General features: G+C 45.5%; 1 protein-coding gene across 1 annotated transcript in view; it reads right to left on the bottom strand.

Moving 5' to 3' along the window:
- Nucleotides 1-27910, bottom strand: part of LAMA1 (laminin subunit alpha 1) — a 157286-nt gene that overhangs the window by 40959 nt on the left and 88417 nt on the right. The window contains exons 20-36 of the mRNA XM_059139976.1: nt 25827-25933; nt 25106-25286; nt 24378-24514; nt 23538-23774; nt 22050-22193; nt 21334-21513; nt 19703-19888; nt 19008-19135; nt 18237-18357; nt 16247-16384; nt 11890-12011; nt 9543-9629; nt 9068-9261; nt 8418-8560; nt 6448-6537; nt 4884-4995; nt 3262-3424 (exon numbers count right to left, since the gene is read on the bottom strand). Of these exons, the coding sequence (XP_058995959.1) occupies nt 3262-3424; nt 4884-4995; nt 6448-6537; nt 8418-8560; nt 9068-9261; nt 9543-9629; nt 11890-12011; nt 16247-16384; nt 18237-18357; nt 19008-19135; nt 19703-19888; nt 21334-21513; nt 22050-22193; nt 23538-23774; nt 24378-24514; nt 25106-25286; nt 25827-25933 (2470 nt within the window). The remainder of the gene's footprint in view (nt 1-3261; nt 3425-4883; nt 4996-6447; nt 6538-8417; nt 8561-9067; nt 9262-9542; nt 9630-11889; nt 12012-16246; nt 16385-18236; nt 18358-19007; nt 19136-19702; nt 19889-21333; nt 21514-22049; nt 22194-23537; nt 23775-24377; nt 24515-25105; nt 25287-25826; nt 25934-27910) is intronic.

A 27910-nucleotide genomic window follows, 5' to 3' on the forward strand; every position in this document is an offset into this window, starting at 1 on the left:
TGCCCTGAAGACCTTGCCTCTCCTGAGTGGACACTGCCTTTCCCAAACTTATGCAGTCACAGAACACATTTCTTGAAGATTCTTATTTGAGAGACAGAAAGAGAGTGCACATGCACACAAGTTGGGGGGAGGAGGGGCAGAGCGAGAAACAGACTCCCTGCTGGGCAGGGAGCCCCACACAGGGCTCAATCTCAGGACCCTGCAATCATGACTGGAGCCAAAGGCAGATGCTTAACTGAGTCCCCCAGGTGCCCCAGGACACACTTCTTTAATGAAGCAGCTTTGGATAGCTCTGGGGACCAGCATGGAAAACAGATGGGGAGCAGAGCTATGGGTGATAAGGTAAAACGTGCCTTCGGGGCACAGTGTGCACAGGGAAACAGCAGGCCAGATTCTGCTCTCCTTTGCCAGCCCTGGGCTGCTGTCTGTGAGCACTCCCGCTGTTCCCTCTCTGAGAAGAGTGGCTCAGGGCCTCAATTGCTTGTCCAAGCAAGGTGCTTTAACACCTGCTTTCCTTTAGAGTCTGGAATTTGGCATATTCTAGGTACAGGGTGCATACGGGGTCCGCCCCCAAGAAAAACCTTGGATGCTGAACTTCTCAATGGGCTCCCCCCAGGAAGAAACATCACATGTGTGGTGCTGCATTTTTGTTGCCAGGGTCAGAGCGTGATGTGACCCCCTCAGGAGGGAGAGAGCGCCTAGGGAAGGCTGCATGGATTCTCTAAGCTCTGCTGTGTCTTCTTCCCTGTGTATCCTGCTGTATGTCCTTAATACATGACCTAGAAATCTTGGCCAGGAGTCCTGAAGGTCCTTAGGAAAATTCTGACTGTGGGCATGGTCTTGGGGACGCCAACACAAGCATGATAAGCTACTGGATGGTGTGAGAAATAGTCTTGCTTATAAGAAGGCCATACTTCAGGTAAATGGCCAGTTTTCTAAGAGTTATAATAAAAAAGTAGATACATAATTCCTAAAATTATCCATGAAATTTGAAATGGCATAAATACAGAGGGATTATCTAGGGAAACTAGGAAAGAGTAGGCCAGAGAATACATTTTAAACAAAAATTTAAAAAATAAAAGTTAGCTTTAGTAATGATCGTACTCACAAGTTAGATCAACAATCGTGTAGATAACTTTATTCCAAATAGAAACAGAAGGGCTACAACAGAGAAAGGGCAGTGGAGGGCCCAGCAGGCAAGGCAGGTCGGGGGTGCTAAGAGAAGAGGATGGGAGAGAGGAACGAGGGTGGCTTCTCCCCTTCCTTGCAAATGCTTCTTAGAAAATGAGCTCTTCCCAATTGGACTAGGAGATCCAAGTGGACAGGAAGGCTCTGCTCTCCTTTGTATTCCCAACTCCTAGCACAATGCCCATCACCTGGGGACTCTACCCATTTGATGAACGAAAGAATGAATGAATGATTGAACTGACCATGGAAGGGTAATGGTGGGTGAGGACATCCCTACAACTGATCCCCAGGAATCTTCATCCTTAATAATCTCCACCATCTTTAACAAGACTCTGATGGGCGGCCAAGGGAGGGAACAGTAATAAGAGGCAACATCACGGGGAGGGGGAGGAAGCAGTGGGACCCACCGGGGAGCCTGGGCAAGCTGGAGATGGATGGAGCTGTAATCAGATACATGACATTTGCACATAATCCTGGGGGCAGCGGGGAGCTAAGGGTGGTTGGGAAACGGAGCATAGCTGCACTGAGCCTGGGGTAACCACCTCAAGAATGGTGGGTCCCGGTAAGACCTGCGTGGAGGTATGAGCCCCGTTCACCGCTGCTGCCTCCTCCTGCCATGCATTTCAGGGGAAGGAGGATGCACATGAGAGGTCAGGGTCAGGGGGAGCAGGACTATACTGGAGCAGAGGTCTCTGACCCGGCCACTGACATTCTACCCACCTGTCTTTTCTGGACTAGGTCTCAAGTGGTTCTTCCTTTGGTGTTTGGTTGGAAAAACATAGGTTTTGGAGTGATACAGATTTAGGGGTATGGTCTGTTTTCATATTATCCTGGAGGTCTAACATCGGGCAAAGTGCTCGGTGTCTCTGGGGCCTGTTTCCCCAAGCTAGCTCCTCCCCAACCTCACAAAGCAGCTAAGCAGATTATGTGACAAGACGAGAGAATCGAAGTCTTCACGGCCCCCTCGCCCAGCCCAGAGCAGGTGCTCCAAGATGGCAGCCCTCTTCCTCATTTCCTGGGACCTCACCGTCCTCTCCTCTCCCCGTGTGGGTTTTGTGATTAGTTCTGAGCCCTAACTGATGCTCTAGAGATTATTTTACTAGTTCTCTCTCCAAAGGCCACCTGACATTTTTTCTTCACCTAACAAATCAACGACAATGTCAAAAATCGTATTCAATGATGAAGAAAGATGTAAGCTCTAACTTTGCAGCATGTTGCCAGTAGAAGTGCAAAGAAATTTTTAAACCTTTAATAAAATAATCTGGAAATGCAAGTCAGGAGTCTTCAAAATGCAAATTCCATGATTTCACTTCTTATCACCTCTCCTAATAAGAGGATAGTGTAAAACAGAGGAAAAGATTTTAGTCTAAGATGGGCCATCACAGCATTATTTAAAATAACAAAATATATTAATATCAGTTAAATATGACACTACAGGAAATGGAACTATGATGACCTATTGTGTAACTGTTTAAACCCGACTGAAGATATTTATCATAACCTGCAAGAAAGATAGCTTGTGTTCCATTACATCAAGTAATAACTGCAAAAATACTAAGAAAACAGCCTGAAAGGAAATACAAGCTCCGTGTGAGCATGTCCCTGAATGCGCTGATCTGTCACTGCATATGGTGGTTTTCCATGAAAGTTTGAACAACTGAGCTAAATCATTCTGGCATAACATCCGTCTGTGTTAGAGCCTACAGCCCAGGGACTAGCCACTACACTGTATTTTCTTCCCTGAGAATTTACGGCATTATAGTTGATCTTCAATAAATATAGCATCATGAGGTTCTTTTGTTTGTGTTAGATGGAAATGTTCTTCTGGAGCCACAGGGAAAAACCAAGCCCCTGGCACAAAGATAGATACTGGCATGGACTGTATTCTTCTCTGTTCAGAGCAGCGGGCACCCCTTGTTTCATTTATTTGACAAGCGTGCCCCTCTCTTTCTGACATTCTGCGCCCAGTGAGAGCGTTCCTTCCTTCTGCTCCTTGCACACATCTCCCTCTCCACAGCACTCAAACTCCTACCTCTAATTGGTTGTGTCATGAATTGGTATTTAGAAACTTACTTGAGTTCCCGTATGGCATTTTGGTACAAATGCATGAAATGCCTTTTCTGGATGGTTTCCAGCAGAGATGTAATATTCTTTTGCATGTTCTGAAGAGCAGAACTGGGTAGCTGGAAATCTTCATCCAAGGTCTGATTTAGAGTTGCTGCTTTTTCAATCATTTCTATGGAGACAAGTCATCAATCACATAACAGGTCTCTCAAAAGTGAACAGCACTAAAATGGGAAAAACTTAGAAACTTCTTCAGCAAGGCGGGCTTTGTTCATCCAAACTAGGTTGAACCTCAGGCCAGGCAGGTCAGCCCATGTATCCCAATGCACTCTGGTTGTCCCTTATCAAAATACTCATGGGCTTGAGATTACTGGTTGACTTAATGTTGGTCTGCCCCAGTGTCCATAAACTTGTAAGGGCTGTGCTCGCCATGTTTACCTCAGCATTTCCTGCACCTGGCACAAACGTTTGCACATAGAAGCACTTATGCATGAACCACCAGTACTCAATATTACTCTTTTTAATAAGCACATTATTTCTTCCAATAATTTCCTTACCTGTGGCCCTACAAAGTCTAATTTGTATTGGAATTTGTACCTTATGTATCCTTAAAGTAATCCAACAAGAAAAGCAAGGATATGTTTCTGGTGCCAGAAAACTACCAGCCAGATTGGATGAGAACGGCCCAGTTAAGTAGGATTAAACTACTCTACTATTGTGGGTACACTTTGGGATCACACTGAAGCCCCAAATCCTGTCAACATCTATTCTGGGCAAAGGGGTGGGCATTGAGAGTTTAGCTCAGCTATACTCCATGGTGTTGCTGCCATGGGATCCATTTTGTTTGGCCAAGAAGCCTGTAGTAACCTTGAACTGGACAGTAGTTCTTCATGCAAACCCGTGGCCTAGATAGCCTTGGCAGGGTCACAAGCAAATGTCAGTTTTGTTAATGACTTCCCCAGTAGTACTTGTGACCAACAGTCTTCCCAGCCCCCCAGGGCCTTCTGCTTGTGGGACTCTTCGGTAGGATCTCCATGGGGCTTACCCCGACCCCCCCGTTTTCATTTGATTGACCAACCCAGACTTAGCCTGGGACCCCAAAAGACTCCAATGAAGAGCCTCAATAAAGGCATGTGTCCCAGGTCATCTCTTTCTCTCTGCCTGCACCCTGCCTTAACCTACCCCCCAACATGGCGGGTACTTCCTGCTGGACCTGTGAGTCATAAACTTCTGTATTTCATTTTCTCTTGTGGTCTGTTGTGGGAGTCTGGCTCAACACCCAGCACCCTGTGCTCCGCTTAATAAATGTTAATCTGACGAATTCTTAACAGATGGGGAGGCACCATGTCCACTCGATCCTTAGGAACTAAATATAAGGCATTATAAAAAAAAAAATAACGAAAGCGTCCTTTTTTTTTTTTTTTTTTTTTTTAAAGACAAACTCCCAATGAAAGACTATGATCCAGACAATTCAAGATCCCCAACTATGGACTATTCCAGGCCTTTGGCCCTGGAACATCTAGTGCAAGTCACACACATCTATTTCTATGTTTAATAAAGGGAACGGAGCTTTTCCCACCGAATAAGCACAAGTCAGACACTGACCCCCAACCACACACTGAGCACCCTACCTTGGATATTTATCTGCAGCTTCTCAGTAAATGTCAGGAGGTCTTGAGTCTTGCTGAGGATTCTTTCAGTCTCCCTGGTTACATTTTGGCTACTCGTCAACACTCTGGCGAGCTGACAGAAAATAAAGGTCCCAGGTTAGTTTGACTCGGATGGGCACGCAAGCTTTGGTGTACCTTGTCTCTTTTAAGCCACAAACTATGTCCCCGAGTCTGGAGTAAAGCTGTGCACCGATTCATGTAAGCCAAGTGAGTATTTCAGGGTGGAAACTAAGGCGCTAATCAAACAATTTACTACTCACTCTGTGGGAGAAAAGATGGTATTTTATTTTATTTTTGTTTTAGGCTCTCAAACCACTACCTTCCTCAATGCCTGCTGTGAAGACCTTACACTCGTTTCAGGACCCAAGGAGACAGAATATCAGAAGTACACTCTTGCTAATTTGTATTGAACAGGAGAATTCCATCAAGGAGTAAAGAACACGGAGTCAGGCAAACTGGGTTTCAGGCCGGAGACCCAGCTGCTCCCGAGCCTCACCAATAACATGGAATCAGGTCGCCCCTTAACCTCCCGTGGCTTCCTGAGGCCAACACGCCACGATGTGTGTGAGGCCGGCAGACCAAGGGCAGAGACTTGGCTGTGCTCTGCTGTTATTTTCATTAGGAATGTTATAATTTGCAAAAGGAAAGCCTGTTTGTAATTTTCAGGAGCATCAAGGAACCAGTCTGGTTCTAAAAGTGTTTTCTAGTCAAAATCCAAAGAGAATCTTCTTTAATGGATAGAGAGAATTATTTTAATCGGCTTATCATTTCCTACCAAATGTTCGCTCACTGAAGTACTTAGAGCACATTTAAACCCTTAAACTCCTCCCAAATCATCCTTAATTCTAAATTAACAGGAACCAACCTAATATTTTAGGGCGCACGGGTGTGTGTGTGTGTGTGTGTGTGTGTGTGTGTGTGTAGAGACGGAGACTAGATATGTATATGCATAGTATACATACACTATCATACACATCTATATACACACACACGTAGGTGTGGGTATGCGAACACACACACATGAAATTCAAAAGCAAAAATTATAAATTTGACAATAGGCTTCCCTCCCTGTCTGCAAATGAGGAGACTTTTTTTTGGGTGGCTTCAAACCACTCACGTGGCCTGGGCTGAACAGAAGTGATTCTCTGCTGACATCCAAACAGGCTCACTTGACATTCAAAGGGCACAAATCAGCAGCACGAGGCCCGGGGTCTGAGTGTTGCTCAGAGAACACACACCCGCCTGCCCACCCCTCGGTTCACAGGAGGAAATGAGAGGCTGTTGGCCCTGCGATGGCCAATTCTTCCCTCGGCAGAGGTGACAGTAGAAATTAAGGCAGGAGTCTCTTCCCACTGAAGCACGGAAACTGGCAGGGTTAAAACCAATTTGATGACAAAGTACCTGGAGCACTGCCCCTGGGAGGAAGAGGCTGCCCTGATTTAATAGAACCTTCCAGACCGACCGCCCCAATGCAATTGCTTTCAAGGGCTGCGTGGGAAACGGGCCCTCTACGTGGAGAATTTACCTCCCTTTGCAGATTGTCTGTCTGTTCTGCAACACCTTCAAGCTGATCTTTTGCCAGTTCCTTCTGTGGATTTTCTTTTAATAAAGCTTCCTAAAAAGAACAAAGTAAACAAATTACAGTGCTTCAAAACAAATTTGCTGGCTCTCAACTAAACCGCTTTTGTTGTCGTTCACAGAAAGAAATTCTTTCCTTGAAACTGCATTAAGAAATAAAATGGATCACATTTACTTAAGGGTTGATTCTAGTACTATGTCTCTGTACTGCCATTTTTTGCATTACATTTCCTATATAGATATGAAATTAAAGTCTGATATGTCAAAAGCAAATATTGCCACAGTTCTGACTTAAGTCTGGTTTAATTTCAATATCAGAGTCACGTAAGTTTTCACTAGAATAGCTAACATCTTAAAAATGTTTACTAGGCTAAAATACAAAAGTATTATATAAAGAATAGCCTTTGTGATTCCTGACAATGCAGTGCTTAAATTAGGCTAACTCACCTCTAATTTTGTTACTTGTATGGTTTTATTTTAGTGTTATACCAAGCCTGGGAGGGGCCTGGATTATTGTGAAGGGGTAGGGGAGTCCAGGAAGTTGCCCACGGAGGTGGTGAGGTAGAAACAGTGGACAGTTTAAGAGCTCACTCAATACATAAACATAAAAATTTGTTTAAAAATTTGACAAAGTCAAGGTGCGTGGGTAGCTCAACTGGTTGTGTGTCTGATTCTTGATTTTAGCTCAGCTCAGCCTCTTGGGTTGGTAAGATCGAGCCTCCTATTGGGCTCCATGCTGGGTGTGGAGCCTGCTTAGGATTCTCTCTCTCCCTCTCCCTCTTCCTCTGCCCCTCCCCTGCTCACTCACTCACATGCTCTCTCTCCCTTTCAAATAAATAAATAAATAATTGACAATGTGGTTTAAATAAGAGCAAGTCATTGAAAAACAGTTAAAACTTAAATCAAGTATTTATCTTACTTGATAAATTTAAAATATAGTTATATTTCTAGGGTCCATACTGACAAAATAGTATTGATTGTGTCTATAGTGATTAGAAATTCAGAATTTTTTGAGAATTTTTTTATCTTTCAAAAATGTCTTACTCCATCTGAGGAAAAATAATATAAAAAACATCTCTTAGAGTTCCCCAACCTTTCTTTATGGCCATTATGTCTATGGAGAAAATCCCACCATAAATAAGAATGGATGGTTGAAACAGCCAGATTCACACGCCTCAGGAAATGTTAAGTCTGAGAAAAGCACTTTTATCTAAAAACGGCATTCAGGAAGGATTATCCCTTTTATTACCACATGACACAGTGAATTGATGATCTCATGTCTGAATGTAAAGGTTTTAAGCAAAATTAAGAATCTCATTTTTTTTTTTCCAATCAGAAGAAAAAAAATGTTAACAGTAGAATGCTGTCTACTAAGCCAGTTTTTTCACTTCTCACCCTCTTGTTTTGGACCCAGATCCTGTTTGACTAAACATAAAACTATGATTTACCGCCAGAGATTTTTAGATAGACTTCTAGGGAGAAGAAAATTTTATGGCTTACAAATCTAGTTAGGAATACATTTACAGAAAACAGTTGACCTTCAGCGTATTCCAGCATTAAAAGAAGATACCATCTATTTTTTTTTCTCCTGTATTTGTTGTAAGACAACCACTTTCTAATATCCAAGGAGGAGTGAGTGGGCTCTTGTCTTAGCCCAAAAGGCAGCAGGGCAGATGGGGAGGGATTTATATGGAGACATCTATGGAACAACGCTTGAATAATTGGAGCAGTCCTGCAGGGAACAGGTTAGGGCTGGGATGCTGAATTCTCTTCCCTAGAGAGAAGCCTGGATGCCTGGTGAGAGCACAGACAAGGACAAAAACACTGTCCTTAGAAACACACTCTCTCTCTCTCTCTCTCTCTCTCTCTCTCACAGGGACATAGGTTTCTACCAATCTCTGTATTCCCAGTACCTACCCGGAGAGATTTCGTTGTATTTTCCAGGGTTGACAAAATTCCATATGGGACAGGGATAATGCCAGTGAGGTTCACAGAGAGGATGGTGTCACCGATATTCCCTAAGTCATTCAGCAGCACGCCTACACACTCATCATCACAAGCTAGAAGAAAAAGAAGTTGAGGTCATGCAATGTGGTGTGCACACTTTCTCATGGATTTGCACTAGCCCTTCTGCAGGACACATTCATAAGCTGAGGCCATGGCAAGACTTGCATAGACCACATCCAGTCTCATTCCCCCACCACCTGTGTGCCCGGGGGGAGGGAAGCAGCAAGCGCTGAGCCTATTCTCACACGATGCCACAGAGCCTCAGATCAGATCAGTGACTTCCCCAGGGTCCCACAGAAAAAAAACAACGGATCCCCTGTGTGGATCTCAGGCCTGGTGCATGTTTTCTTCTACCGTTCCGACCTTCACAGTGCATTCGCTCTGGATCTTTGACTTGGACCAACGGCAATGAATTCCAAATGCACTTCCATTCAGAGCCTGGCCTGTCCTATCCTCAGACAGTTTGCAGACACACTAAATGTATCCCGCTGGTGCCGCAGCAGGAACACAATGGAGAGAGAGAAAACTCTTTAAAACACTGAGAGGAGGAGAATACCCACAAACACAATCGCTTTCCAGTAGAATGTGCCTCGGTTTGCATTCCTGGCATCGGAGCCCTGTGGCGCCGGGTCTGCAGACGCACTGTCCGGACCTGCGGTCACAGTCCCCGTGCACGGAGCCCTGCGGGCTGCAGTCACACTTCTGGCAGGTGCCACCCGGTACTAGAGGGTTTCCGTGATAGCCGGAGGAGCACCTACAGAAAGGAAGATACATGTGTGGACAGTAAGATCAACACCAGCCAATAGACACCCCAGCTTCCATCCAAGGACAGCCATCCTTTCTGCCAAATGAAAAACAAAGAACATGAGCCTGGGGACCGCATTCCACTGGCTGGGAATAGTAATAAGATTCCATATCAGTCACACACATCCAAACCGAAAAAGTCTCCCATATCAGGTTAGTAAAACCGTCCTGTCTGCATGAAGGCAGGGGACATGTGTAGCGACTTCCGTGGGGCACCCCCCCTCCGCGTACCTTTCACAGTACTGTCCTTCGTAGCCCAGAACACAGGCGTCACAGCGGAAATCGGCATCACCTTCCAAGACGCAAGTGGGGCTGAAGCTAGAAGGAAGAGAAAATAGCTTTTTGAATTCTCAGATCTATAACTTCAAATCTCCCTTATGCGACTTACTCGTTACTCCTAGGAAGGAGGACACTAGACAACCTTTCCAGGGCTGAAAATATAGTGGGGGCAAAAGGAAGGAAAACAAACACGGGATTGACACAAACACGAGCGTCTCTCGTATCCAAAAGATACTCAGTGCACACCCGTCCAGGGACAACCGAGTGCACACAGAGGACAAGAATCGACAGATGGCCACGAATCTGTGCGATCCCGCACCCGACCACGAATCAGTCACCAAACAAGAAAGCTTTCCAGGTGGAAAGGGTCTTGTTCCGTGACTGCAGGGCATTATCACCTGGCTCCCGGGATGGAAAGGGGACTGGGGAACCTGGCAAGACCAGGAGCAAGCGTGGAAAGGCGTGGCTGGACCCGTGCTGGTGACCAGTGGGGAAGGAGGCAAGGAGAAATGGCAGGGGAAGGCCCATGCACAAGGAGGCTGCGATCTGAAAATAAATGAGCCTAAAGGTAGGGAGCCATGTGATACACCTTTAGAGGCATAATAACAGAGCCATTCAAAGTGTAATAATCTTCTCGAGTCCGCTCACTCTGGGATACAGCTTTGGGATCTTTCCTCCCACGTTTAAATGACAAAGGCGCCTTGCGCCATCTAGTGGCACATCTGGGTATCTGCAAGCAGCAGAGAAAAACCACAGGGAGAGCCTGAAGTTTTAACCTGTGCTGAGTTTCCAGAATGACAGCTACTCTTATCAGCCCCGCTTCAGTTCGGACTTTTTTTTTCCTCTTTAAAGACTAAAGGGACCGGCTTAGTGGAAGCATGAGATATGTAGAAAGTAAAGCATGTCCGCTATGATCTCTCAGACGCAGAGATCACACAGATAGAGGTTTCTTACCTTTGTAGTTGCTTCCTCATGTGTAAAATTTATTAGTGTGCATTTGGGGGTGCTTAGAACATTTTTTTGATTGCAGAAGTAAAATATTCAAACACTTCACAAACGTGCAAAGTAGAAGGTGAACTATTCTTTCAAACATTTCTCGGGACTCCTAGAGCCATGAAACTATGGGCATGGATACACATGGAGATACTAATTTTCACTAAAACAGCCTATCATGTTTTCAGTTACATAACTTAACTGGCCATTTCTCCAATTCTGCACATACATATATACGCAGTTCTTGTCTCAGTGTTTGTACAATCTTTCACTGTGGGTGTGCACTACATATTTTGTATTATATATATATATACACACATATTTTATATAAATATGTGTGTGTGTGTATTTTTTTTCCCTGTACATAGATATTTCATTTTCCCCTGCAATTGCGGGTGAATTTAGTATAGCTAAGCCATGCTAAAATAGATCCGTCTTTACACACACATACAAATACTTCTATAACTTAGATGACAGGTGTGGAATTGGGGAGTCAAAATGGGTTATATTTAACACAAAAAGGTAAATAGTAGTGAGTATAGATTTTAGGACGCTTGCTAGTTTAGAAGGAAGCTAACAGTGCCTGTCGTTTGGTACTCATCATCAAGCATCACTCACTGGGAGACCATAGAGGAAGATTCAAGCAATGATTACAAAGAAAGCTCCATTTTAGTATACTAAGAGTTGATTTTCTGTCTGTACATGTTCAATGTCTTGTCAAATAGTCTCGGGGATGATGAAATGGTATTTATGAATTACGAGTTCATTTAAACCAAACAGGACCCACAGATATTCCAGTTTCCACATAAAACCTCTGCTTCTTTTTTGTGTTCTGATAATTCTATCTGAGCATCAGGACTTCAAGGCAGAGCCTGGCCCCGACTCATCATCATGAAGCATTTCTGCACCTCATCAGTCATGGGCTTAGACAAATTCTAACCCCATTCCCTGAAACAGGAACTGAATGCTTTGTATCATTTTTCATAAGACCAGTAACCACCCATCTCCAGGTATGCTGGACAGAGAGACGGGAGGCTAAGATTATTCTCTGAGAAACAAAAATTAAAAGTCCCTTCTTGCCTTGTTCCCATTCGAACACCCCAATACCAACACAGAGACTTTCCTTTGGAAAAGATGCTCTTCAAATGCTGGGATCATGAACACTTTTTCTTAAACGGAGCCTTTCTCGACAGATGGAGAAGATTTGTTAAAACCGGCCACCCCAAGAGCCTGTAAACCGAGGTGGAGGATGGAGGCAGCCCAGCTTGACCAGCAAGGGTGGGCGGGCGCACCTGTGTGGGCTCACCTGGCGGGGCCGCTGCGGGGACAGGCGCATGGAGAGCAGTCACCCACGGAGCCGGTCACCTTCCCGTAGTACCCAGGGGCGCACACATCGCAGTGGTCCCCGGCGGTGCTGTGCCTACAGTTCTGGAGTCCCGGGTTTCAAGAGGAGAGGAAAAGAATGGGAAGCTGTTTAGAAATCACCCTTACCTCTGGTAATGCTTAAGCAAGCCACACTGCTCAAATCAGGGAGCACTTTTTTTTTTTAAATAATAAAGAAGGGAGAGCATTTTATTCTTCCTATTTTTTAAATCCTAGAAACACGGACACCTCTGACCTTCATTCATTATAATACAGTCTAGAAATTAATACAGACTTTGTATGGAAAATATACACAGGGCTAAAATACATATTTTATACACACATACACACACAGAGGGCTCCTAAAAGCAGCCAACCTTCGGTTCCTTAAAATAGGGATCTATAATATTTAGCAACAAATGATTTGAAGCACATCGGTTTTGTACACACGTGGGGTTCACTGATCACATGTGGGGCACTGAACGCACAGAAGTGAACAGATGATTTAGGAAAAGGGAAGAAAATGCCAGGTGTTACAGCACCCCCAATAGATTTTTGCAATAACCAAACCATTTCTAGTTACATTGGACGCCATCATTTCCATGACAGGTCCTACGATCCTGCCATTAAAAAAGTTCCTGAAGCTAAAAGAACAAGTTTTTGTCGACATTTGGGCACTGCATTCTGTGGCTGATGTAAGTAGAGAAAGACAGGTAACAATGACAAACTAAAGGACACTCTATCCGTGGCAGGGAGAGAGGCTATGGAAAGACACATTTTTATATATCTGAAACACTATTTTAAGTTCCTTTTGATTAAAAAATATTCTAGTATTTTTGGTTTTAAAATTACATTCCTATCTCACCTGATGGAAGTAGATTTTATTAGGATCCACATGCCCTAAATGTGCTCTCTCTTTAGAAATAAAATTTGCAACCTCTTAAAAGGTATTAAATATTTGTTTTACTTTTATTTATTTTAGATTTTTTTAAAATTTATTTGACAGAGATCACAGGTAGGCAGAGAGGCAGGCAGAGAGAGAGGAGGAAGCAGGCTCCCCACTGAGCAGAGAGCCTGATGTGGGGCCCAGGATGCCGGGGTGATGACCTGAGCTGAAGGCAGATGCTTTAACCCATTGAGCCACCCAGGCGCCTCTCAATACTTGATTTAATGATACAATACAAATCTGATGAAGAATATTAGATGGGCGAGGACTGAGCAGATTTCCTGGCTGTCATTGCTAACATCAACTCTAGCACCAAACGCTCCCCAAATACACAAAGGATTGTGGACTTCCTGGCTTTCTTGATCCTAGAGGACCGAAGGCAAGCTGCCCCAGGGTGGCGGGAAATGAGAACCTGTTAACGTCCACTAACCTGCAGGATGAATTCCTTGCTGTGGGAAGTGCACAGAATAGGTGTGCCAGTCGTTCAATTGTAAAACCATTAAGTGGTGTCTCCTGGGAGCGGGTACTCGGGGATAGGAACTCCCAGGGGATCTTGGTTGTCCTGAGTCTCCTCATTCCTTTCCAGGTCACACTTCTGACCAATCATTTTTATGGTAATTCCAAGTCCCAGGGACATGAAGGGGAGGAGGGACACCTTACATGCTAAATGACAAAATCAGATCCAAAATGGCCTTGATGCCCGCCTATGTAATAATCCATAAGGGGTGCTTAAGGGATTTTGTCAAATGGAAGTGCCCTGCTGCACTAAACCACAAAAGAGACCTCACAAGATGAAGAGGCAGTGGTGACGAGGCTGGCAAAACCTGCGGGCTGCGTTCACGACACACCTAGCGTCAGAGAGCGATGCCCCTTCCGCACCTGGAGCAAAGGCGCTGGGCTCTGGGAAGGATACTTTAACCGCAGGATGGTACGTGCATTCTACCTTTCCACTGAACCATCAGATATATAAACAAAGCAGATTTCATCTTGGAAATGTCAACAAAAACTTGCTCTTTTAGCTTCAGAACCTTCAGACCAGGAGGGCTGAAGATTCAGGACCTACAGCTATGAGAAGGAGGGCTCTAACCCATTTCGTAAGTTACTAGCTAAGATACTGCCACTCTTCATGCATAAACTTGACCTAGAGGTTTGTTGCAGTGGCTCCAAAGATTCAAAATGCACCCATTCCAGGAATAATCAGGGCTGCCCAAAGAGGCGTTGAGCTGCTGTGGGAGTGAGCTTCCCATGGTAGGAGGTGTGTAAATGTTCACTAAATTACTGCTTGGCGTGAATGTTGCAGTTCAGACTTAAGCTGTCTTGCAGCAGATGTATCCATCGTGGTGTACTGTGAAACTGAACAGATCCAGCTGACAGCGCTTATGCGTTCCAGGTAACACCTGGCCAACCTCTCCCTGCAGAGGAGGGAGCTGTCCAAAAGCGCTCTTTGTTGATGCCAGAGAGACTCCTTGCCACAGTTTTTCCTGCACTGGGTTACGAAGGCTGTGTTGTTTCTAGGGTACGAAACAGGTCAGCTGCTGATCTTAAAATTTTGTTCTGGGGGCACCTGGGTGGCTCAGTCATTAAGCATCTGGCCTTCAGCTCAGGTCATGATCCCAGGGTCCTGGGATCGAGCCCCACATCCAGTTGCCTGCTTGGTGGGAAGCCTGTTTCTCCCTCTCCCACTCCCCCTGCTTGTGTTCCCTCTCTCATTGTCTGTCAAATAAATAAAATCTTAAAAAAAAAAAAAAAAGTAAAGAACTTTGTTCTGGTGGATTTGGGCTAGGAAAGGCAGGGTAGTAATTGAACGTCCTAGGAGTACTCAATCTTGTTGAAATAGCCTACCACGTAAAGATGCAGCGTGAAAAGAACTGATCGACTCCTTTAACCGTCCATGAGACCTTTGTCCCCATGCCTGGCCAAGGGACCTTTCCCAGCTAATTGCATCTCGATTTCAGTTGCCTGAAATCAATTTTCCTTAAATTCTTTAATGAGATTTTCTCATTTTCTCTATTAGGACTTTTTGCCCGGAGCATGAGCTGATTAAAGTGCGTACAGTTTTTTTTTTTTTTTTTTTTTTAATAGTGTTGTAACTATCTGCATCTTCACCTGATATGACTGGAATAATTCTTTAGTTCCACATATATAATGGAGTCAGCAAAGGTTAACACATATCTTTTTAATGGGGGAAAACCATGCTGTGCGTCAGTTTCTAAGTTCACCTGCACTCTGCCGTAGTTCAGCAGCGTTCCCTGTGGAAATGACCTTCCAATTCCACACATGAAAAATGATCCAAATAGAAGACAGGTTTAAAGGGGCTGCGGGGGTTGGGAGCCTGCTGTCCTAATTCTCCCGTCCCTTCCCTTGTGTCTAGGCAACACCCAGGAGCTGTAAATCTTCAGGTGTGTCTTTCTTGGTGGGCAGCTCATTCCCCTTCATGGAGTTATTTTACCTGAGGTGAGTTAGTGGTGGCACAAATTTATACAAGTAACCAATGTTTCTACAAGAGTTATTATTTTTAAAAAATTCCCAGAATAGGTATAGAATATCAGATTATTCTAGGTTATCAATAAGGCCTTGTCAACTTGATCAAAATCACAGACACAAGAGCTGGGCCTTGGTCAAGGTGACAAGATTTCCATCTGGACCATTTGTTCCTTTTCAGTGATCAGAGTTCTCCTTATGTTTCTAAGGCCAATCTTGGTGTAGGGCATTAAAAAGAAAACCACAGGCCCGACACGGCAACACTTAGGCCAAGACACCAAACCAGGGCTATTACATAGCCTAACTACAGTTTCAACCTTCCCCCAAAATGCATTTAATCAGTCAGGAATTTTATGATCAGCATCAATGAGGTAACCTGTCACATGGGCCCTTCCTCCCTGAAGAGGAAGAGGAGGTCCCAAACCTAATCAGACTCCTGCCCTCCCCTCTATGGGAAAGTGATCTTGCCTAGAACAATCTTTTCTTTTCACTAATTAACTTCCTTGCCTCCCCTTCTTCCCCCCCCCAAAATTCCATTTTGTACAGCTCCTCAGAGCTCCCCTCTAGCTTGATAGATGGAATACTGCCCAATTCAAGAATCACTCAATAAAGCCAGTGATAACCTCAAATTTTGAATTTTGTTTTTATATAAGAGAAAGGTGGCTGAGAAGCAAATGCATACTAAGACATCCAAGAGAATAAGCAAAAGATTTTGCACTAACAACATCTGACTTCTTCGCTGAACCTTTCTGAAGGAAATTTACACAACGTTACAGTTAGTTTAGGCTCTCTCTAAACCAAGAACTTCATAGGACTCTGGAGCAGAAATTCAAAGGCCAAGTGCCTCCTCTGAGAACCCACACAACAAACCTACCAGACACTTCCCAGTTTCTGGGTCACAGGTGTCACTGTGGTTGTTGCAACTGCAGGGTACGCAAGGGGCAAGCAAAGGGTGGGGTCCTCGGCTCCTGCCTTGCGGGAGCTTCTCCCTGTAGTAACCGGGTGCACAGTCCTGAATGCAGGCAAAAGGAAATCAACAAGCAGGATTAAAACAATGGACAGAGGACTTGTAATGAAGCTGACACCAATTCCACTTCTGATCGCCATTTACGATCAATATATTCTGGGGCCAGTTCTGTTGTGTGGGTTTTTCCCCCACACACACCAACCAATGTTCGGACACTGGCTGGGTATCCCACAGTTTAATTCTGACACTACTTGCCTGAAGATAGTATCCAATCTTACAGGTTAAGGGTTCAGTTCTAGAAGTTCTAGAAGATTGGCCCTGTCCCCCAACTACAGATACCACTCACAAGTCGAGATTGTCACTTGTGTTCCTGACAACTGGCTATAGGTTGGAGGTTCCAATGCCCCCCTCCTTGGGTTTGATTAATTTGCTAAAGTGGAGTGCAGAACTTAGAGAAACATTCTAGGTACAAGGTCACTGGTTTACTATCAAAGGATGTAACTCAGGAATAACCAGATGGAACAGATGCAACGGGAAGGGGCCTTGGAGCTCCCCCATGACCTCTCCACGGGCACATCACGTGTTCACCAACCAGGAAGTTCTCTGAACTCTATCCTTTTGGCTTTTATGGATTCTTCCTTATAGGAGTATAATTGAGGAGCTCACTGGCCCCTGGCTATTGATTAAACCTCCAGCCCCTTCCCTCTCCCCTGAGGTTCGGGGGTAGGACTAAAAGTTCTCCAACTTGATGGTTGGTTCTTTTGGTGACCAGCCTCCCTCCGTAGATGACCTAGGAACTTTTCAAAAGTCACCTCGTGAACATAACAAAAGACACCTTCATAGATCTCATCACTTAGGAAATTCTAAGCATTTAAGAACTCTGTGCTAGGAAATAGCTATTCTTATAAATAGCTATTCTTATAAATCACAGTACAGCAACTTGAATAAACATTTCTCCAAAGAAGATACAATTGGCAGGTAAGCCCCTGAACAGAAGCTCAACATCAAAATCATTAGGGAAATGCAAATCAAAACTACAATGAGCTACCGCCTCACACCCGCTAAGATAACTACTATCAAAAAATAATCAGAGCTGTCAAGGATGTAGGAAAAGTGGACTCGTGCACTGCTGGTAGGAATATAAAAAATGGGGCAGTGCTGTGGGAAGCAGTAGGGCAGTTACTCAAAAAGTTAAAAACAAAATTACCACATGACCTAGCAATTCTTTTGAGCATAAGCCCCAAAGAACTGAAATTAGGGTCTCAGAGATACCTGCATAGAGCCTTTCAGGACAGCATTACTCATGACAGGCAAAAAGTCAACTTAAGTGTCCACCGATGGATGAATTAACAAACCAAATGTGATCTATACATACAATGGGATGTAATTCAGCCTTAAGAAGGAAGCAAATTCTGATATGTGCTACAACATGGATGAACCTTGAAGACATTAGGCTAGCCAGGCATCTATGAGAAATACTACGGGATTCCACTTACATAAAGGACCTAGAGTAGTCAGATTCACTAGGAAAGCACAATGGTGATTGCCAGGAGCTGTGGGGGCGGGAGACTGCGGAGGTTGAGTTTAAGGGGTACAAAGGTCTGTACAATAATGCGAATGTATTTAGCCCTACTAGCAATGCACTTAAAAATGGTTAGGGCAGTAAAGTTTACTTTTATACAATATATAGCCATAATTAAGTTTTTTTTTTTTTTTTTTTTTTTTTAAGAGAACACTTATATAATTCAAACTCTGATCATCACTTGGGAGTTGCTCTAACAAGCCTATTTCAGTTCGAAACAAGAAATGGATTTTATTTTATTTTTTAATTTAAATTCAACTAGCCGACATATAGTACCTCACCACAGGTCATGGATTTGAACCACAGTCTCCCTACCTGACACGAGAATCCAGCCGTGCCGGGAGGACAGAGACAGGTCTCTAGGAGGGACGCCACCTCCTGTCCCGGGGGTGAATCTGCAGCCTTCCTACCAACCTCCATGGAAATATTTGAGATTCTGTAAAACCATTAAGAAGCGTGAGAGGGAGCATTCACATAGAGAAAGACACTTTCTAGGAATCTGGCACATTACGTAATGAATTTGCACATATATTAAACCAGAGCTTTCCTGCCAGTTTGGGAGTAGCTGCTACCCGATTACAAAGGGAACGTGGAAGAGAACCTTAGGCCTGTCATTACACAGTGTTGGGCCCCCGCAGACATGTAAGGACTTAAAAATAATATTCCACAAAGCACATCTGAAACAACTGAAGTCCTAGTTTGGCCATAACCTAGTAGCTTCCTTTATGGGATAAGTACTAAATGAGCAGGTGACCACATTCTTGATGTGTCATGACAAAGAAAGCTATTGAAACTTAAGGGCAGAAAATAGAATTTTTGTTTAGTTTTATTTATATTTTAATCCTCATCTAAGATCTCATGTGCTTATATTTTATGTCCACATTAATTGGAGGATGGATCATCTAGGTCATTTTCCACATATTTCATATTCATATTTAATAAAGTTTGGTGAGGAACCAAGTATACATATTTTTGTATACACAGACACACACTAGTGAAGGTAGGAAGTAATAAGGGTGAATCAAATCTCTTCCGTCTGATTTCAAATTTAAAAAAGCTTTTTTCATTCTAGAAGGTTCTGAGTACCTGCTTTGCTGTAATCCTTGACCGTAAGATGCTTTGATGAGGATGTACTCAATGTTGCTAAGGACAGACATGAAATCGGAGCGTGTGACAGGTTTTTCAGAAACGGAGTTAAAATACTTCCAGAAGTTCTGTGGAGGAGAAACACCTTCAATTACATCCAGGTTACAAATCGTCAGAAGCTTATGAATTTAGGGATTCTTTTATAAATTTCTCTGGGAGGGAGCCTGGTCCTGTGCACAAGAGCAAGCCTAACCAAGGAAGCTCTCCTGTCCTCTCCCGGGGGGTGGGGGACAGCAGTGCCAGCCTCGAGTAGCAGCAGACACACGTCACCTGCGCAGGGCCAGTCACACGGCCCACGGTCCGCGGAGTCCGTGTGAGTGCGCGAGCACGTGCGTGCACACTGGCCAGGTCCACACGAGCCCAGAGACTTCACACCATGACCTCCACACGGATGGAGACTTGTGCACCACGGGTAAAGGATTTGGGATGCAATTCGCAGAAAGTTAGCATAAGCCTAGCATACGGTTCTTGAGCATATGGAATTTGAATTGTTTCTACAAATCCTGCTAAGCCCCCTGGAATTCTGATCCCGGGTGGTCCAGCTCACCCTGCTACGAGCAGCTTTGCCATTCTCCCGCACCCAGAGCGGATGTCGCCCCGTCAAGGGGTGCAGTAGGAAAGGAGGACATCCTCACCTCTTTCATTCCCACTTGCTGCTCTTGTCGTACTCCGTTCTCCGGGGCGGGCAGGTCCACGTAAATAACCTGCTTTCTGGTCCGGCCCCCTTTGATGAGCACTTGGGGCTCAAGGTTGAAGGTGCCGACGCCGTCGGAAGAATAGAAGGCCACGCTGTACTTCAGGCTGCCGCCGTAGGCCAGGAGCTAAGGGGTAGTAAACGGTTGAGTTCTGACATGGCCCTGGCTTAAAACTATTTCTTCACAAGCCTGCTGCCATTTGCAAGAAATCCTGGGTCCCAGACACGCATCACATGGGTGGAATCGGTCGTCTGGAATCTGAGACTTTTTAATTCTACTTAATTATGGATTCTTAAGTTGACTCAACCCACAGCTTTTTTTTTTTTTTTTTTTTTAACTGATGTTTTAAAAAGTTTAAGAAAACTTTTGTTGGGACACCTGAGTGGCTCGGCGGGTTAAAGCCTCGGCCTTTGGCGCAGGTCGTGATCCTGGGGTCCTGGGATTGAGCCCCACACCGGGCTCTCTGCTCAGCAGGGAGCCTGCTTCTCTTCCTCTCTCTCTGCCTGCCTCTCTGCCTACCTGTGATCTCTGTCAAATAAATAAATAAAATCTTAAAAAAAAAAAAAAGAACACTTTGGTTGAGGCATGTCTGGCATGTAAAAAGCTGTACACATTTAAGGTGTACAACTCACGGAGTGTGGGGAGGAGGGTACACGGTGAAGCCCCCAACCCCATCAAGGCCACAGCGATCACCTCCCAGAACTTTCTCTCCATGGCACCCATGGAGGTATGGCCAAAGTAACATATCAGTGGGGTAATGCTCCTGATTCTTTTCAGGCTCCTTTGAATTTAAAAGGACTTAGAGTTATGGGAATGTTGGACACATATTGGCAAATTTTAAAGATCTGGGTGATTTCACACATGAGCGCCAGTGTTTATTTAAGTGGTGCCTTTAATAGTCTGTTATACCAGGTTTTTACTTTCCCCCTAAATGAATATCGATTTGTTGAGAAGAACCACAGCGCTTGAACTTATGTTAATAAAAAAGGAAAAATATTTGTTGAAGGACTGTTTGAGGAAGGAGAGAAATAATAGGATTTGATTTTTAAAAGAATTTAAGATTTTATTCTTAAGTAATCTCTACACACAATGTAGGGCTCGAGCTCACAACTCGGAGATACATGTATGAGCTAGCCAGGTGCCTTAAAATATTTTGTTTTTAATTATTTTTGTGATGATTTTATTTGACAGAGATAAAGAGCACAAGTAAGCAGAGCAGCAGGCAGAAGGAGAGGGAGAAGCAGGCTCTCTGCTGAGCAGGGAGCCTAGTGGGGGCCTCGATCTCAGGACCCTGGAATCAAGACCTGAGCCGAAGGCAGCTGCTTAACCAACTGAGTCACCCGGGCATCTCCACCCCCCAACACCGACAAAGACTTTCAAATAAAAATTATTTGAAAGCCATATACATTTGGGGGTATTTTTGTAAGCATTAAGCTTCTCCAGCTCTACTTAGAGGGAATAAACACCTTGGTATAAGGGTAGGCTGACGCAGTCCATCATGATTTCAAACCACACCTGTGTCCTCCGGGAAAGGCGGACTGGCTCTAGGCTGGTGGGGGAGGGGAGCTCACCTGGTCTCCCTGGAACCACTCTGGCAGCCGCCAGTAAAACGGCTCTGCGTGGACGTGCTGCCTGACGGTGACGGCATCCAGGAGGACATCAGGGGCCTGGTAATACACCCCCTCAGTCGTGCCCTGGAGATTGCTCTGAGAGACCACGCGCAGGAGGGGCTGCCCTGAGCCCAGCGTCACCTGGTCATGGAAGGGAAGAAAAACAGACCTGAGAGCCGGAGTTTACTCCTCACCTTTGATTCATCAGATTCTACTATGGTTTCACAGACCGGGTAGCTTCAGTATTAAAACGGGAGTCCCAGAGACATCTTCCAGCCTTCCAACTCCAACACCTGGGTTGGAGGAAAACTGTGTGTGTTTTACACTACTGCCCTGAGGGGCAAACTTGCTCCAATGGGGCAGGATTTGGTTACATGAAAGAAACTGGTGTGTGTTGCAGTTCTGGCGTCTCTCCAATGAAAGTTTTGGTAGATTAGCTCATGAGCGACCCTGAGCGCCTTCAGCTCCAGCTTCACTAATTTCCTCGGATGGCAGAGACAGAGCTCAGATTCGTAATGAACCCAATTAGCTTCCTGGACTTTCTGATGCTCTAAGAGCAAAATTTAAAGTAAGTCCTTGACTCTGTCCCCTACTGTCACCCGACTTCCATGGAGGGGGCGCAGGGAGGGAGGGTTTAAAAAAGCACGTTAGCACATTTTCCCGCATGTGTAACTTACCGGTGTCCTCACATAACCCTCCAGCTCAGAGCAGACTTGGGACAGCCCGAAGCAGAAGCAGGGGGTACATCCCAGAGGGTCATCGGCGCGGAGGGCATAGGTCCCAGCTTGACACTCGCTGCAATGAAGACCCAACACGTTTTCCTAAAGAGAAAGCAAGACTCATTTATTTTAACCTGAAAAGAGAGAGAGAGAGATATGGGACTTCTGAACAGAAATGAAATGAAACACAAAAATAATTCTGGACCCTCAAGCGTCCCCAAAGCAGCTGTTTCCCTAGGCAAGCGCCCTAACCTCAAGGAACATCCACTCCCTCAGGCATGGGTGACTCATCAGAATCATCGTGGATGCTTTGGGAATATATAGGGCCCCTGATGAGCCTCTCCTGGAGCAAACCCGAGACACCACCCCAAGGACCCAGGTGACTCCAATAATGGGTCAGGAGGAGGTGATGACTGAGGCAGGCCCCTCCCATTCTGATCTCTGTAATGAAAGCTGCTGTCGCCCCAAAACAGGTTCACTGATGTTGCCATTACCCTCAGGACAGAGTATCTGCATGAGTTTCCCTTCCTCCTCCCTAGTCACTAAGCAGCCCGCTACTCTCTCTCTCTCCTGTATCACCGGCACCTGGAAAAGCCCCGGCGGAGGTAACCAGTTACCTCCTAATAACATAGTACAACGGGGAAACCAGTGGAAATACACGGGATTAAACAAGAGGTTGAAATCTTACCTGCCGGGAAAATACAAAACACAAATTTCCTTCATCCTGGCCAGTACATATGAAACAATAATTACTTACCAGTTAGAAAATCACAAATCTTCTTTTATTTATTTAATTTTATTACTTTAAAAATTTGGGGAGGGAGCAGAGGAAGAGAGAGAATCCCAACCAGGCTCCATGCCCAGAGTGGAGCCCAGCCCGAGGCTCAGTGTTACTACCCTGAGATCATGACCTGAGCTGAAATCAAGATCGGACACTTAACCCAGGTGCCCTGAATCACAAAATCTTCTTGAAGCCCCGTGCTATCTATTTTACTTGTATAACCAAGATAGACAGGCTGCTCAGCCGCCTGGAACACCTGCCAGAAAACTCAGAGTATTTTTCCATTCAGGTCTATCATCTGACACTCATAACGACCAGTAAAAATTCCATTTAAAGAATCATCCATTGTTCTAGAAGATCATACCAAGAATTTAAGGTTGAGCCCAGAAGGTAGTGAGGATTCACTATGAAAAGTGTCTAAAACCTAACTGCTGATGTAAATGGTTACAGATTTCATTTGTTTGACAGAGAGAGCATGCAGAAGCAGGGGGAGAAGCAGACTCCCCGCTGAGCAGGGATCCCAAAGAGGGGCTCCATCCCAGGACCTCAGGATCATGACTTGAGCTGAAGGCAGACGCTTAACTGACTGAGCCACCCAGGCGCCCCTAATTTAAATAGTTAAAAGCCTCACAGTCGTAGTGATGAGTGAGAGAGGGGGCTGTTACCTTGCAGGAGCAGCTACCGGTTTCTGCTGCACAGTTGCACAGACCCCGTTCCTCATCACAGCTGTCCGCCAATGTCCCTCGGAGGTCACAGTCACAGGCCACACAGTCTGGAAAGTCTCTGTACCCCACGGAGCACTGATGACAGCTGGGTCCGCCGAAGGCCGGCTTACATCGGCAGTGGCCAGTGAGCACATCGCAGCTGGGACTGGAGGCCCCAACCCCACTACAGTTGCAGGCCTGGGAAAACAAACTCACTTAATAAAAAGGCTCCTTTTATATTTGCATCATGTACACAGGTTACAGAACAGTAACTGTGGGGACTTCATTGAACACAGGGGTTTCTTTCACCACTCACTTTGCCATGAGCCAACAGGAGGCAGCAGCTGCCAGCCTGGGGCACACGCACACAGGGCTGACCCTGTGACCTCACACCCAACCCAGCAGCAGCATCCTACATATCCAAGTCAAGTCTGTTTCCAAAAGACAAACTATACCCAAGTTCAACTGAGGAAAGGTACCCTGAAAATAGAACCGCTGCAGATTGGATTCAACCCCCCAGGAAAATGACTTCTGCCCTTCTCCTGGAAGATCGTGTCCACGGCAGCGTCTGTGTCAAGGGCACTAAAATAAAGTTTCTAAACCATCAGTTCCACAGTGGGGTTCTTGGAGAAAATAGAATAATGTGCTTTAAGGTGGCTGCTTCTGGCACCTGGCTGCCTGGACCCATACTAAGTTTTAAACAGAAACCACAGAACTGTTCAGCAGGTCAAGGGCGCAGATGAAAGAGAAGGAGTGAACCTTGCCCTGGTGAAGTACTTCCCAGCGACGGGTGGTGCATACCTGGCATCCGAGCTCGAGGTCGTGGCCCCAGTATCCGTCCTCACATTCATCACAGGTGGTGCCCCAAGTATGAGGAGGGCAGATACACTCCCCCGATTCAGGGTGACAAGTGTGCTGTGTGTGAGCGCAGTCACAGGCTACAACAGAGACACACACATCAGGACCCCTGTGCAATCGACGGGGTTAGAGCAGATGCCGCAGGTTCGCTCCCTTGGATTCACTATCTAAATTGTTCTTCTAGTTCCTAATAGAGACCTCGTGATTCCCAAGGTCACCTATCCCTGTCTCTCGGGAGGGGGCTCTTCCTTCTTGTGGAGAGATGTGGTTGCAAAAGGGGTAATTGGGACAGAGAAACAGAAGCAGGTGTAAAACAGGCACTACGGAGCATTGATTGTGTTCCAAATGCCGTGGTAAGGACTTTATGTCCCACATGAAAAGTAACTTCTGGGTGGAAATTATAATTAGCTTCTCTCTTCTACAGATAAGGTAACCAGAGCTAACTGAAGTAATTAATCTAAGTCCCCATAATTCGTAAAGCCTGATCAGAGATGACAGACGAATTAAGCATGGGATCAGGAAACAGAAAAAAAAAAAAAAAAACCATAGGAAATCCTCCAGGTTAAAAGAGAAAAAGTAAAGGGGCTTAAGAGAACTGGAAGTCAAAGGAGAGCTCAAAGAAAAGTCTGGAAATCACAATCAAGCCTCAGATAATGAATTCCAGAGCTCACGTGTACAGCCGCCATCCTGGTAGGCGTAGAATCCGTGGGCACACCTGTCGCACTTCTCCCCAGCTACGCCCGGGACGCAGCGACACCGGCCATCCTCGGAGCAGTTGTCTGACACAGAGCCTGACATGTTGCAGTCACAAGGCAGGCACCCGAGCCCCGTGTCCAACCCGTAATAGCCAGGCTGTTGCACAGTGGGGGCAGGAGCGTGGAAGCCAAAGTACACTTTAGTTAGCCACGAATCCTTACGAGCATGTTTCCCCAATCAAACGTCAATGTTTCACAGAATCCAAGAGTGGTCATGACATCACTCCAGTCCTTTGTAAACCGAATACAGACTCTGTAAGTCAGGACACCCGGCAATCACCAGCCGTGCTTAGGGCAGTAGCTCTTTCTGGCAGTCCTGAAGGGCATTCCACTTGAACCAAAGTCAAGGTATCAATTATAGAAATCGCTGACGGGGCGCCTGGGCAGCTCAGTGGGCTATGCCTCTGCCTTTGGCTCAGGTCATGATCTCAGGGTCTTGGAATCAAGCCCCACATCGGGCTCTCTGCTCAGCAGGGTGTCTGCTTCCCCCCTACCCTTGCCTGCCTCTCTGCCTACTTGTGATGTCTCTCTCTCTCTCTCCTCTGTCAAATAAATAAATAAAATCTTTAAAAAAAAAAAAAGAAAAGAAATCACCGACAAACACGTGAATGTCTGTAATGGCCAGTAGGCTCCTTACCAGGCACTGGTCACACTGCCGTCCAGTCACATGTGGTTTGCAGTCACAGAGTCCAGTCTCCAGATGGCAGACATCAGAAAGGGAGCCTTTCCTGTGGCATTCGCAGGCTAACACACACACAAGAGACATATTTGTGCCCATTTCTGGGTGTGGTTGTGGTAAGATCCCTTGATCCCCGAAGGAAAAACATTAAATATTCATGTTTCAACTCCTAAAACTAAAAGAAAAGGTTACTCTGCAAGAACTGTTAATTTAGTGTTTTTCCAAAGAGTAAGCCAACCCAGGGTTGGTGGAAGGAGCCATTTCACAGAAAAACCACTGAGGCTCTTAAGATAACAATTAGCAAATGATCTTAACCAATTGCATGAATTCCTTGAAATTGTAAAAATGAGCCACCAAGGTTTATCAATGAATCTTCATAAAAAAACATACAATGGAGATTTCAAAATCAATTTAGCCCTCTCGTCTTATTCCGATCATGTATTTAATATTTAATATTTTAAAGCTCAGTTATAACAATCTAAATAGCTAATATTACATTTCATAGTTTAATGTAAAACATTTCCCTGTTCTAAGTCACGAGTCACCTGTAGCCCCAATATACTCACCTTCAAGCCAAACATTTCAGTTTTACCTACGGTTATAAGGCTGATGTTCAAAACTACGAAGCCCCCCACCTTTGCAAAGTGGTACAACTTAATGGCTCCTGAAATGTTTAATTGATATTTATAGCACAGCTGTCAATATGTTCTTCATTGAAAATATCTAGTAAGCTCTTGACCAAATACCCCCGAAATGTGCATGGTCTTTGAACACTTGGACTCCAGAAATGTACACTCTCTCAGATGTTATAATGATATAAGAAAAGAAAAGGAAAACTCCACAAATTCTCTCAAGCCGAGCATACTTTGTCCCGCAGTGATCGGCGGGGGATCATGGTCGATGCTGGAAGACTGAGTTTCAGAAGAAAGGCAGTGGAATTCTGCCTCCGTCAGGGACTGTGTCCAAGACACCTGCGGAGGTGTTCCCTGGTGTAGGTGGATCGTCTAGGAATCCCCCCCCCCCAGGCTGGGCAAGGGCAAGTGGCAAGAGCCACTCACCACTGCCCATTCTTCTAGCTTACCCTTGAACACTCAACTCACTTTTGCATTAAACACGGCTCCTGTGGGAGGGGGGTGCGTTGCTGACCCTGGACAGACTGCCCTAGCCAAGGCCAGTCAATTTCTAGAGCAAGTAAACAGCTTGCCTGCCAGACACCTTTCATAGGCAAACAACCCCATCGAGAACCCACACCCGCAAACACCTTCGTAGGAGCCCTCTCCTTCACTTGGGCTTCACTTCCTCTATCCCCCTGACCTCTCACCCCAAGCCCCGCATCAGACAATGAGGGACAGCTCCTCTGCCCCGGAGCCTGCTGAAATGATTCCAAGTAGCCAATCCTAACCGTGCTTACCCTGCCTTGCCCGTTCCTTCCTGAGGAAACCACAACAAAGGCTCTAGCTCACATTTCCCCTCCTGGCTAACCTGGGTGCTTCCGGAATACCAACCCCCCCACCCTGCCCCCAGGGCCTTGGTGTGTCCCCTCCTCCTGGCCTCTGCTGGCCTTGCCATACCTAAATAATAAAACCTGTATTTTCAAACACTCCTCAGCATCCAACCATTCTCAGTTGTCTCCTGCAGAAAATGGTAGACACACATTTATTCACGTGCGTACATGTGCACACACACACACACACACACACACACACACACACAGCGGTCCGTGGTCCCATCTCCCTGTCGCCCTCTCTTCCCTTCAGCACCTTCCCATTCAACCTTCCCCTCCTGCCTCTTGGTTGCTAACACTGCTCCTCGTGAGAAGTCTCCCGGACTTCGCAGGAGCAAATTCAAACAGCTCATTCTGGGTCTTCAACTTGCTGTGTCTTCCTGAGAGATGGGGCCCATGGACACTCCTTCCTTTTCGAACCTGGCTCTCACTGAGGCGAGGTACGACCTCTGGTTTCCTCACTCCTTCTTGTGTCTCACCCTCCTTCTTCCCCTGCCTCTGGGGAAAAGTCGATGCTCACCCTGTGATCACCATAAAA

Source organism: Mustela lutreola, chromosome 11 (assembly GCF_030435805.1).
Source record: "Mustela lutreola isolate mMusLut2 chromosome 11, mMusLut2.pri, whole genome shotgun sequence".
Lineage (NCBI taxonomy): Eukaryota > Metazoa > Chordata > Mammalia > Carnivora > Mustelidae > Mustela > Mustela lutreola.